Source organism: Micromys minutus (assembly GCF_963924665.1).
Source record: "Micromys minutus genome assembly, chromosome: 5".
NCBI lineage: Eukaryota > Metazoa > Chordata > Mammalia > Rodentia > Muridae > Micromys > Micromys minutus.
The window spans coordinates 52,406,466-52,420,011 of NC_137974.1; the positions used below are offsets into that span (position 1 = coordinate 52,406,466).

A 13,546-nucleotide genomic window follows, 5' to 3' on the forward strand; every position below is an offset into this window, starting at 1 on the left:
CAATAATATAATGTTATTCCCCCAAACACAAACAGAAAGCTTTAAGGAATGCAGCACACATAGGTCATTTAGCACTAGAGCCATGTTGCTGTTGTTTCCACCTGATGTTAGGGCACCTCAAGTCTTGATGCCAGTTACACACTGCTTTTACAGCAGGAAATCTCTTCAAAATACATTTAGCAAAGAACTAACCGAGTGACACTATTAAATCATATCTCAAATATTTTGAGTTTATGGCCAATAATAGCTTCCACGTTCAGCACAGAGCAGGGATTAGATGGATGACGCTTTGGCAATTCTGGTCAAGGACCACTAATACTATAGTTGGTTCAATAGAGAACATGCCCAGCTGTTTAGTAACTTTCTCAAATGGCCAAATTAGCAGGCTTTTGCCTTGAACATCTCACAACACTTCCATCAGGAGAAGAAGAAACATGGGCCACACTAAGTGAGTATAGATATGCTTACTTGCAAAGTGCTTGTCATTTTGTTAGGCAGAAAAATGGGCCATTGAGGAGTATGGGAATTACGTAAATCATAACACTGGGTGTGAAGCAGCCCCCATGTGTTCTGGCAAGTTGTAGCTCTTTAGAAATGAGAATTCTTGTTCTCTGCTCTCGAGGCTGTTAGCACTTGGCATCGACCAAGGGCCCGTGAAGTTGCTGCAGTCCCTGAATGCTGCTTCTGCGGCTCTTTCCAAGAAGACTGCAAAAGTTGGCTCTTCTCCCTTATTGCTTCTCGGCTTCCTCATTTGACTTGACGCTAGGCACTCCTTGCCTGGTACTGTCCAAACTCTAACTTGTGTTAGACTCTGGATTGTACTGTGTGGATGAAGACCTCTGTGCATGTCACGTGCTGTCTGCGTCCTATCTCCTACCTCTCTAACCGATATTTGGGGTTGAGGGAGGTAAAGCAATGTAACAAAGCAGGCTTTTGGGAAATACAGTACTAAACTCTGTCAGGAATGCTTCCTCCACCCAGAGGGATATGCAGATCTGTCCCCGCTCCTTGCTCCTTGCAGTCTGTATGCTATTCTGTAAGGCTACCATCTATGTTTTAAAAAGCAGAAATATTCAAATGGGTTCAAACTTTGCCCCCTTATTGGTTATGTGGCTTGTAAAGTTACTTTAAGTCCCAAAGCTTCGGACGAGTCATTTGAAAGGTGTCAGCAACAGTAGTATCAACCCTAAGTCAGTTCTGAAGAATCAGATTATGCCAAATATTTCAACATGGCAAGTAATCGGCTTTGCTGGCGGCAGCCAGACGAAGCTATAAAGCAGAAGTGTGGAGGTGCCTGGTGTTCTTAAGGGAGGGACTTCCCCCTCTTGTTCTGCAACACTAGACCAATGTAGCTGTGACTGTTTAGGGTGGGAGCATTCCCAAAAGGCAGAGGTCTATGAGGCATGTCTGGAGACTGGAAGGTATAAGCTACTACCCCTGATACTGAGGGGAGGCCGTCTCTCTGAAAGAAAGCCTACGTGTTCAAAGCAGTGCCTTGCCCCTCTATCTGCCTACCAGGCTTTCACTGGTGCCGCAGAAGTATGGATTGTTGGCTCCTAAAGTAGAATGGTTTGTAGAGTCAAAACCCAGATTTTTTTTAAAAAAGATTTTATTCATTTACACTCTAGTCATTGCTCCCCACTGTCTGTACTCCCCCACCCCCCATAGCTCCTCAATCATGTTTTCTTCTCCCTTGCCTCGGAGTGGATGCTCTCTCACAATTTATTGTTACCGTGTTTCAGAACTGAGCAAACTGTAAGAGGGCATCCGGAGACTCAGTTCCCTTTCTTGCTCCCGGAAAAGGTTCCTTACCTCCAATCAGCATGGTGCAGATGGAGAAGATCTTCTCTGCGTCCGTGTTAGCGGACACATTCCCAAAGCCAACGCTTGTGAGGCTGCTGAGAGTGAAATACAAGGCCGCGATGTAGGCGCTGCGGATGGATGGGCCCCCAAGCGTGTTGTTGCCATAGTACGGGGATTCCAGTCTCTTTCCCAGCTCATGAAGCCAACCTGAAATGGAAGGAAGAGGATTGGCTTAGCAATGGAAACTGAAGTGTAGCAGGGATGTAGATCTACATCTGAACAACCGAGGCTGCGATAGCTAATTGGGAAAAAAGAGTTAAAGGGAAATTAAAGGTACATTATATACATCATTGCTCTAAAACCAGAACTGTCACTGTTTTATTCATTGAAATGCAAAATATGATAATTTAATTTCATGGTCAAAGGGATTGCAGAGGTTGAAGAATAAATGACTACTACTCTTAGCAACAGTGAGGAGTATGCACGTCCTATGAAACTCACCTCAGCTGTCATTTTAAAGGGACATAGGGCACAAGGTGTCTTACTTTACTTCATTTTGTCTGGTGCTGAAATAATCTCCTAAGCTAGACAGTCACCACTACCATATCCCTGAGTCAAACTTAAACCCTGCATGATGAACAACTTCACACAAAAGGGCTTTAGTCCTTGTTTGTTGAAGTCCTCTCTGTTTCATGACTGATACTTAGTTATCTTCCAAGTCTCCTAGTCTAAGTAGTTTAGACCATGTTGCTCTACTCTGTGTTTGGGAGAGCAGGAACTCTGCACATTTAAATGATACTGGAACAGATTTTGATGACCCACAACTGTTTTAGGACAGTATAATTTTATCTAGGGAGCTATTTTAAATATGTCTTGCTTATTATACCTCAATTATATTGTTATGGTTTTATAAAAATCTATATTAATAAAATAGAAAAATGGTATGTATAGCACTGGTATCACCCACAATGGGAATATGACTCAAAACCACTTTAAAGTTTTTTTTTTATTGACCTAAGCAATGACCCAGGGCTAGTGAAGTAATGGATCTTAGAAGAGAAACTGTAACTGCCACATTACTAAACCAGCACATTCCCTAATTGCATCTTAAATACGTGTCCATATACCTACAGATTAGCGTAGTCCTCACTCCTCATCAAGGAAACTAGTCATAGAGCATTACAGAAAAAAATTAACCAATCAAAATGCAGTTATGGAGGCCAGTCCCAATTGATACATCTAAGATATGATGCCTGTACCCAAGGTTCAGGGATCACTGCAGAGGAGAGGGCAGGAAGATTCTATGATCCAGAGGACTAGGGAGTTTACTGTGAGACTGGGTCTTCTAGTAATGTCAGCAGTCTCACCAACATGACTGGCTGGGGATGAGCAGAACAAAGACAACCATAGACATATCAAAGTGAACGAGGGAAAGACGGCAAGACTCACTTCTACTCAAAGTGATCACGGGCAACTAAGCGATGCTGAGAAGGGCAAATAGTTTCGCCTGGGCAAAATCTCACTAAGTGTTCAGCCCTGAAAACATATACACACATAAGTAGTGTTCTACAAATGGAGCAGATTTTATTTATCTATCTAAGAATGTATATGCATGAAATAACAGTTTAGAGAGGAGGTATTAAATTGAGGGAGAAGAAGAAGTGTATGAGAGAATTGGGAAATAGAAACGGGAAGGGGAATTATATAATTATAATCTCAAAAATAAAAAATATTACAGAAACATAGCAAAAACATTTTTCAAATCACAATTCTTAAATTAACAATTAGACAAATTAAACAATTCAGTAAACATAAAATATTTTATTTGGGACATTTGCCATTTGAGATTTTTCTGTTTTATAATTCTCTCAGTGATAAGCATATAGGCTTCATATGGCTTTGGGATAGTATTCAGAAACTACCAATTAAAAGCACTTCATTTAATAAACACCCAGAAAAAGATGGAATTCCATTACATTTCTTAAAGTAGTAATAAGACTTTAAACTTATAGTTTGTAGAACTGGGTTAGACAATTAAAATTCAAAGTGGAAGCAGCTGAGGATTCCTTGACAGCCAGGGAAAAGCTAGTTGGGAAGTACCATTTCTGGCATTCAGAAACCCAGAGAAGCCTTTCTATCTGGCAGCTTATATCAGAAAGGTCTAAGAAGGGTCTGGCAATCAACTTGCTGGGGTTCCTCCTTCTATCCCAGCTCGGCATTTCCTGTTCATCAGTTGGGGCAGGTAGAGAAATTGCCTTTGTAAAAATGTCTCCAGTTTTCCCTGGACTACACTTGAGTGTGTCTTACTTTCTATGAGTTTCTTAGAAGCCCATGCCTACCCTCTACACTGTGTCTTATTTTGTTCCCAGACTTCCTCCTTTATCTTATTCCTCATCCTTAGGTCATAACACCATGCCTAAAACTATCCAACTTTTCTTCCAAGGAATGAAGCCTTGAATTCCTTTACAGTCATAGCAAACATTCCTGCTTTGATCAAAATCTTCAGGAGGCTAGGCAGCCTGGCTGTTGGAAGAGTAGCTTTCTCTGTCCTCACCGCTGAGAGACAGTGTTACCTAAACTGAAACAGAGAATGAACAAAATTCAGAAAGGTAAAAGAAACCATGAAACTAGCGACTAACTATAATGAAAAAGAGAAGAGTGTGGTACAGTCTAAAACCCAGTTGTATAGTGTACCATTTCCTAAACAAAAGAGTTCATCAAGATAAAAGAATCCAAGGAACAACTGTTCTCAATATTTTTGGAGAGTTGTGCATCTGTTTGTCTATCTAAGCAAACCACAGGTCCTTTCTATCAGGACTGTGTGCATGTGGAGACACATACATTTTTATGCATATCCTTCTGTGGCCTACAGCTTCTGATATTTTTCACATACATGCTCCATCCAAGAGCCCGGTTGAAAGCTTCTGCTCTAGAATTTTAATTAGAGGAAGAGATGAAGCATCAACAAAGTATAATTTGGTAAATTTTTGTTAACTGTAAAACAAAACTTGAAATAATGACAATTTATTAAACAGTTAGAGATAAGGCAGATCAAATGTTCATTTATGCCTTACCCTTAGCTGAGAAGCTATTGTCAGCTGATGACTGCTAGCAGAGGGAGAATTACTTCAGCGGTTTAACCCATGGGAGATTGCCCATGCTCAAATAAACAACCATATACCCATGTGTGGATGAGTAGTGGTACTTGGATTCAGTGAGTTATAGAAAAGCAGAAGACGAGGAGGAGGGAGAGGAGGGAGAGGAGGGAGAAGAAGGAGAGGAGGAGAAGGAAGTTGAGAAGGAATTGTGGTGGTGGAGTGTAGGAGGATTTGAATGGGTAACTGGAAGGTGGATGTGATCAAAACACATTGTATGCATAAAATAATGAATTTGCATTCATAAAAAGAAGGCAGTATAAAAGAATGGGGCTGTGTTTCTAATCTATCAAAGGTACTCAGAGTGAAACAAGCAGGGAAGGTGAACAACAGATCCTGGTGCACTGTGAGAAGAGGCAGGGTGCAACGGTGAATTTGGGAGCAGGATCTGAATCTGCCTGCCTCCCTCTGCAGAGTTGAGCTCTATGGAAACTGCAGTGGGAGACTGACTAGCTGGGGCCACGCTCTCCCTCAGGACACCTGCAAGCTTGTTCCAAGGAAGCGTTACCTCACCATTGCTTGGCAAAGTATTGATGGGAGAAGTGACTCCCTTTGCTGTGCTTTGGTCATCTTTGATAGATACAAGATGGTGGAAAAATGTCTCTGCCCAGTGAGTAACTATCACTGAAACATCTGCTGACCTCACCTGATTACAGTAGTTTCTAACTTAAAGAACTGAGAGTTCTTATTGAAAATACAAGGAAACAAGGCACTCAAAACCTTTCTTTGCTTACATGCTCTAATTTGAACAAGAGTGAAACATTAAGTTTCTACAGCAGTTTATTTATTTATTTATTTATTTATTTATTTATTTATTTATTTATTTTTAGTAATATGGCAGTTTATGTTAGGACATATACAGACTATACTTTTATTTCCTGCCCAGTCTTACACATGATATTTCGTTTGAAGAAGCAACACAGCACAAGAGAACAGACCTACTTTTTTTGATATCGTATCTCTTTTCTGTCTAGCCAACTGTTCCATCTATTTTGAGAAACATTTTGTTTTTGCACAGGGTTGCTTGTAATTGCTACAACTGACAGAGCAGAAGCAGTAGCCGCAATCATAAGGGGAGGAAAAAAAAACTAGTGTCTGCAAGGGAGGTCACACCACAAATCTGCACACTGGCTCTGGACTAAATAAAACTTCACAGAACAGCTTGTCTGCAATGAGCACACATGTTCTATAGTGGGACAGTGCTGCGCAGAAGACACTATTTAGCCACTATTTTGATTCTGTTTTTACACTAGAGAAATTAGCTTTTCTAAAGGGAACGGATGCCCTAGAACAGTCTGCCTGCTTCTGCCTGGGTTGGACAAAAACAAACATATACAGAAAGGCATAAAACCTAAATATGTAGAACATACTGCCATGTGTTTACAGTAGATTCACAATAACCTTGTTAGACAGAGTCGCTGATGAGCAGAGATTTGTGAAGTAAGCAGGCAGGGGATCTCAAAGACAGAATGATTCTTAATGAGCGAGCCTGAAAAAGCTCATAATCTGCGGCATGTACAATCCTGTACTTGCTATGGACCAGGCATTTTGCTTAAACACCTACATTTAACTCTGAAAAGAAGTTTTTAAATATTTTTTAACTCACTCGGGTTCCCACATTAATAGCCTTAGCCTTACTGTTTACATGTATGCATTTACAATCTGCACAAGAGGGACCCACTTTACACAACAAATGTATCCCCAGAAGTTGCTTTATATTAGCATCCAGCAAATAGTCATACATTACAAACTCGGCATAAAAATATGATCTATAATAAGATATTATACAAATCTCTTCGGTTTTATAAAACCTTCAAGAATGTGAAAAACAATCTAGCAAAATGTAAGCAATTTAAATGAGATTTACATGTCTTTAAATATGTGTCTACAGGGAGAAAAAGGAAGAAATTAGCCAATAATCGAACCTATAATTCAAGCTGTGCTCTACTTAAGACTGAACCATGTTGTAATAACAGTAAACTGGAAGCAAGAATGAGGCAGACTACGGTGTTCTTGCTGTTGCTTTGTGTATGGTTAACTTTTCATAAGTCATCGCTAGAGCTCTGCACTGTGCTTGGAAAGTGCTGTTTTTATGTTCCGGATGCACAGCATCCCTAGAACAGAAGCACAGCTGTCACCCAGCGTTTGATCCATTACTTGACTAATAAGTGCGGTTGGGGAAGTGTTATCCGTACTTGAATGATGAGGACACTAGAGCTCAGAGATTTTAAGTAATGCATTTAAAGTGGCAATGGTGAGATTTCAAGGCAAATCTGTGAGCTGCTTGCCTCAGCACACATTTTTGAAGAAGTCAGAGATGGGGAGGCAGACAACGAGACAAGCACACTCAGGAAAGTTTTCACTGTGTGCTCCTGGAAACTCAGTCGTGCAGGGGAGAATCTGAAGATGGCCCTGCCACTGAATCCCTCAGGCTAACGAGTGAGCTTATCTTGTAATTTTAGCATGGCTTCTCTGATGGGAGCCGCACTGTGTGTCTGCAAGAGAAAGGAGAGCAGATGAGACTTCCTCAGCTTGGACAACACTGCAGGCACTTAGATAGGTGCACTAAAAAGCCAGCATTTCTTAGTTTTTTGGGTCTGAAATGAGGGGAGGATTTGTAGGGGTGAGACTGGGAAGAGAGGAGAGATGGGGGTCTGTAATTGGTGCAAAGTGAATAAAATGCATTGATTGATGAAAAGGAACCCAGCATTGTAATTCACATTTCTCCTCCTTTTCTTCCTGAAGACCCACTAACTTTCCTTGTATCTTATTTGGAAGAGAAGTACATTGAGAGTCTTGAGATCAAAAAAAAAAAAAAATAAAAAAAAAAAAAATAAAGGCAGGTAACTGGCCATAGAGAAGCCTGGAACTGGAGCAATAGCTGTGACACTGTGACCAAGCACAGCATGTTACCCACTCAGCCTTCCTAGCAAGGGGCTGAGGGATGGCAGAAACAATTCAGAATTCAGAAGTGAGTGAGGGATATTAAGATAAGGGTCCCAACACCTGAGTGTGTGCAAGTTCCGAGGTGCACATGTGTGGAGGGCAGGGGCCACTGAAATCAATAGCATTAGTAGAGTGGTTGATTTCCTGCTAGTGGTTACCCTCCCTTTCTCTTTTGTGCAGTGTTTGGTACTAAATTCAGCTACTTAAAAATTCTAAGCAAATATTCTATCATTGGGCTATACCCACAGTACTGATGGCCACAGATATAATTCTTAAGAGTAAATGGCTCCAGAAAGGTGAGGCAATGAGAGGGGAAGGGGAAAGGGAAAAGGGGAAGGGGAAGGGGGATGGGAAGGGGGAAAGGGGATAACATCTGAAATGTAAATGCAGAGAATAGCCAATAAAAAAATAAAAAAGAGCAAATGGCACGGAAACAGAATCCTCTAACCCAAAGGTCGGATGCACATAGGAACACATGGAAACTGAGGCAGCATGTCTGCACAGGTTGTGGTCCTAGAGCTGAAAAGAAAAGCATACACAAGCCTTCATCCCTAACTCAGAAACAATCTCCAACTTGATAACCACATGCAAAAAAAAAATTTAGTTTTCTCCAAGGAAGTCTCACTGGGGAAACAAAACTACACTTAAGAACAGGCTGCATGCTCAGCAGTAGATGGTCAAGAAAAACAAACTCAGTATCTTTGGAGATTATCTTATCTTACTGTGTGTATGTGTGTTCACCTTATATATCCTTTTGGTGTGCACCACAGCCTCCAGTTTAGTGTTTTTAGGCACTTTCAAAATGTAGGAACCAATGGCTCTCTGCATCTGTACCTGTTTCATGTGCCTTTTCACAGTCTCCTTTCTGTTTGCTTGTTTTATCATATTCCAGTGGGTTTTTTTTTTTAAATGAATGACTAAAAGGGAGGAGAGGTGGAAACTTGGAGGAGTAAAAGGAGGGAAAACTGTAGTCAGGGTTTATTAAATAAGAAAAAATCAATTATCCATAAAAGAACAATGAAGTGTAGACACTTTTTAATCTATCTATCTATCTATCTATCTATCTATCTATCTATCTATCTATCTATCTATTTATCTATCTATCTATCTATCTATCTACCTACCTACTATCTATCTATCTATCTATCTATCTATCTATCTATCTATCTATCTACCTACTATCTATCTATCTATCTATCTATCTATCTATCTATCTATCCACCCACTCACCTGTCTGTCTGTCTGTCTGCCTGCCTGCCTGCTGCCTGCCTGCCTGCCTGCCTGCCTGCCTGCCTGCCTGCTGCCTGCCTGCCTGCCTGCCTGCCTGCCTGCCTGCTGCCTGCCTGCCTGCCTGCCTGCCTGCCTGCCTGCCTGCCTGCCTGCCTGCCTGCCTGCCTAGCTACCTACCTACGTTCCTACATACCAACCTACCTGTCTATCCTTCTGCCTGTCTGTATCTTATTTAACTTTGTTGTCTCTTACAAGAGTTGTACTGCACGGAGTGTAGAAAAACAAAACCTCAGCATCACCTGCCACTAAGTTCTTTGTTGTTTAATCACCCTCTAATTTCTACATAGTTTAGTTGCACATACACATAAAAAAAAGAATGTATTTGGTATAGTGAGACATGACCATAATCTCATCGCTTGGGAGACAGAGACAGGAGGATCACTGCGAGATTAAGCCCACCTTGGTCAGCAGTGAGAGTTCCAGATGAGCCAGGATTTCATAGAGTTCCTGTCTCAAATGACAATTAAGACCCAGGAGGTTCTTATTTCTTTATCCAATTCCAACAATTTTCCTGATCTATATTACCATGTGCTGATATATATTATCATGTCAAAAAACATGAAATTAGTATTGGTATCATATTAACTAAGCCATGGACTCTATATATTTTAATTTAAACTACAGTTTGTTCACAGACTTAATCCTCTTCATTGGAAGGGCACTGTGCCTTGGTATTTATAACTGGTTTGATGTATTAAGGGAAGGATCTTCCAAGTGACAAGAAACCAGTCACTTGCATGTGCCACTAATCTTACATTTTGATCCTCAAAGTTTTAAGTGGTGCAATTTTTAGGTAAACAATTGAAACAAAAATACCTTACTGCAACAAAGTAGAGGCTGTTCTTTGAGTCAGGAAACAGATCCTGTCTCTGACCTTCTAAGTAATCAACAGCCAATTCTTTATGCACCCACTGGCTTTTTTTGGTTATTTTTATCAAACATGGATGTGAGGTGCAGACTATTGAGAAATCCGTAGGTTCTATTTCACATCTAAAACCTTATGACATATGTTCCTTTAATATTACTACACAAATGGTTAGTACTTTTCAGCACTAAACGCTGGTTTGATTATGCATTCATCTTACATTTTTATAATGATCATTTCCTCTGTAACGCATACTTGCTTCAAGACAGTACATTGCCAATGAGAGTAGATGTGAAATGTGATGCACAGGGAGTTGGAAATGGTTGAATTCCTTAATTCATCATGTGCCAGCTGGGGTTTTCCGACCATGCTATTCCGTTATAAAACAAATACGAATTGGATAATCAAGGTCAGATAATGGCAATGTCAAAACTTTAAACAGGAAAAGATGGCAGTGTGGAGGCAGCAAGAGAAGTCTATTCCGATGCTCCAACCACGTGGGAGGTAGCTTTGCAGTAGTGGTACAAATCTGATTCCCAGCAGAGGCTGTTATCTGAAAAGTTAACACAGGTTTTCATTGACTGAAGGCTGCTTAGCAGCTAGTGCTAAGATACACATGAAGACTATTGCATTTTGAAGCACATGACACATCTACTCTATTTCCACAGTGCAACTGTTTTCCAGACCAGGGGATCAGATGTGCTCATATAATCAAGAGAACGTGAGCACTTGCTGTAAAACTACTCCCGAATTTCACTGTTCTCTGTGGTCTACTGAGTATTTAAAAAATTCTCACAGTTAAAAAAAAAAGAAAAATAATCCTTGACTTCTGATTGGGGGTGCTATTTTTCACTTAAACACTGTGTGGTGGCTAATAGTGTCTTCTGAAAGCATCTAGAAGGCAATCCTCTGCTGAGGCCTGTGGTTATCTAGATTAAGAGTTACTAAGGGGAGCTGTACTGTTCCACAGACGGGGTCCTGAACTGAGAGCAGGGAAGAAAGCAGATGCGCACTAAGCATCCATTCTTTGCTACATGATGGCAGAAGCAACATGACCATGTACTGCCCTGACTGCTGCACAGCATCTCTCCCGTGATGGGAGGTACCCCCAGCTTTCCTTCCAAGGGTCCAAGGAAGCCCTTGCTTACTGAAGTTGCTTGTGTTAGGCATTTTATTATAGCATCAGGAAGAGTCACTAAGGCTATGTGATTAATTTAAAAATTACACTGTCAAAATAGGTCATTTTCACACACACACACACACACACACACACACACACACACACACACACTGCCACCACCACCAACTGCCCCAACATAAACAATCCTAGGAAGAATGAGAAGCTCGGGATGATCAGAAAGCACAGTTGAGCAGCTACTGGGTAGTTTCCTGATTGATCCTGCAAAGAAGCAGAGCATGCCATCTGTTTCCAGCTAACTAGGGCACTTCCAGATGCTTCCCAAATCTCAACTAAAAATAGAGGGAACTGTAACAAAGATTAGGCTCATGGCTAAGTTGGCAGACGCCGGACGATGAACTGCTTGCTTCAGCCTTCTTACATAAAACATGTACAGTAATCAGCACTTTCGGAGGTGTGCTTCAAACGGACACTTCTTCCTTAGGTTAGTTGTTCTGGTGGCTTAATCAGATTCTGGATTATACATATATCACTGAGCTTGCAGTATTACTTCCAAGTATTACTTCTCACTCAGAAATATCTTAATCTAAAGCACTTGCTACTTGGTACTGGCATTGGGCCAAAAGGTCTGTATGAGAAATAAAAATAGCCAAGGCCAGGCACATCACTTTATTTTCTTGTTTATACACTAAAGAGTTCATCATCTGCTACGGATTTTCTTCTTGAATTTCTCTTTTCCTGAGGGTTTAGAATGATAAAAAGCTAGAGAAGAAAAGTTCAGGGATGTGTCTTCAAAGGGCAAACAGTTTTTCTGATGGTCTGCCCTGTTGTCTGATAGTCATTTAACCTTAAAGAATAGAACTCTGTTATCTGTTGAAAAGGACTCTTTTATTTTTACTTTTAACTCTTTTTTATTAGATATTTTGTTTATTTACATTTCAAATGTTATTTGCCACCCACCTACTCACTTCCAACCTATTGCCCCGGCATGGCATTCCCCTACACTGGGGCATCAAGCCTTCCCACAACAAAGGCCTCTCCTCCATTGATGTCTGACAAGGTCATCCTATGGTACATATACTGCTGGAGTCATGGGTCTCTCTTCATGTGTACTCTTTGTTTGGTGGTTTAGTCCCTGTGAGCCCTGGGGGGTCTGTTTGCTTGATATTGTTGTTCTTCCTATGGGTGACAAACCCCTTCAGCTCCTTTAGTTCTTTCTCTAACTCCTCCATTGGGGATCCCTTGCTCAGTTCAATGCTTGACTCTGAGCATCTGCCTCTGCATTTGTCAGACTCTGGCTGAGCCTCCCAGGTGTGAGCTATATCAGCCTCCTGTCAGCAAGCACTTCTTGACATCCTCAATAGTGTCTGTGTTTGGTGGCTGTATATGGGATGAATCCCCAGATGGGGCAGTCTCTGGATGGCTTTTCTTTAAGTCTTTGCTCCATACTTTGTCTCTGTATTTCCTCCCTTGATTATTTTGTTTCCCCTTCTAAGAACGACTGAAGCATCCACTCTGTGATCTTCCTTCTTCTTGAGCTTCATGTGGTCTGTGACTTGTTTCTTGGATAATCTGAGCTCTTGGACTAAGATCTGCTTATCAGTCAGTGCATAACATACATGTTCTTTTGTGACTAGTTTACCTCATTCAGGATATTTTCTAATGTCATTCATTTGCCTAAGAATTTCATGAAGTCATTGTTTATAATAGCTGAATAGTACTCCATTGTATAAATGTATCATATTTCTTTGTAAACATTCCTCTGCTGAAGAAATCTAGATTCCTTCCAGCTTCTGGTCATTAAATATAAGGCTTCTATAAACATAGTGGAGAATGTGTCTTTGTTATATGTTGGAACATCATTTGTGTATATGCCCAGGAGTGGTACAGTTGGATCCTATACCCAATTTTCTGAGAAACCACCAGCTTCCAGAGTGTTTGTACCAGCTTGCAATCCCACCAACAATGGAGGAGTGTTCCTCTTTCTCCACATTCTTGCCAGCATCAGCTATCACCTGAGTTTTGATCTTAGTCATTCTGATTGGCGTGAGGTGGAATCTCACAGTTCTTTTGGCTGACATTTTCCTGATGACTGAGGATGTTGAATGTTTCTTTAGGTGCTTCAAGGCCGTTCAGCATTACTTCAGTTGAGAATCCTTTGTTTAGCTCTGTACCCCATTTTTAATAGAGGTATTTGGTTCTCTGGAGTCTAGCTTTTTGAATTATTTGTATATATTAGATATTAGCCCCCTATTGGATGTAGGATGGGTAAATATCTTTCCCCAATCTGTTGGTTGTCATTTGTCCTATTGACAGTGTCACTGCCTTACAGAAGCTTTGCAGTTGTAT

General features: G+C 40.9%; 1 protein-coding gene across 1 annotated transcript in view; it reads right to left on the reverse strand.

Moving 5' to 3' along the window:
• The window catches only part of KCNH8 (potassium voltage-gated channel subfamily H member 8), a gene marked incomplete at both ends in the record, with an annotated part of 386,577 nt that overhangs the window by 75,054 nt on the left and 297,977 nt on the right, over nucleotides 1-13,546 (reverse strand). Inside the window, one exon of the mRNA XM_080917518.1 lies at nucleotides 1,813-2,010. Within this exon, the coding sequence (XP_080773644.1) occupies nucleotides 1,813-2,010 (198 nt within the window). The remainder of the gene's footprint in view (nucleotides 1-1,812; nucleotides 2,011-13,546) is intronic.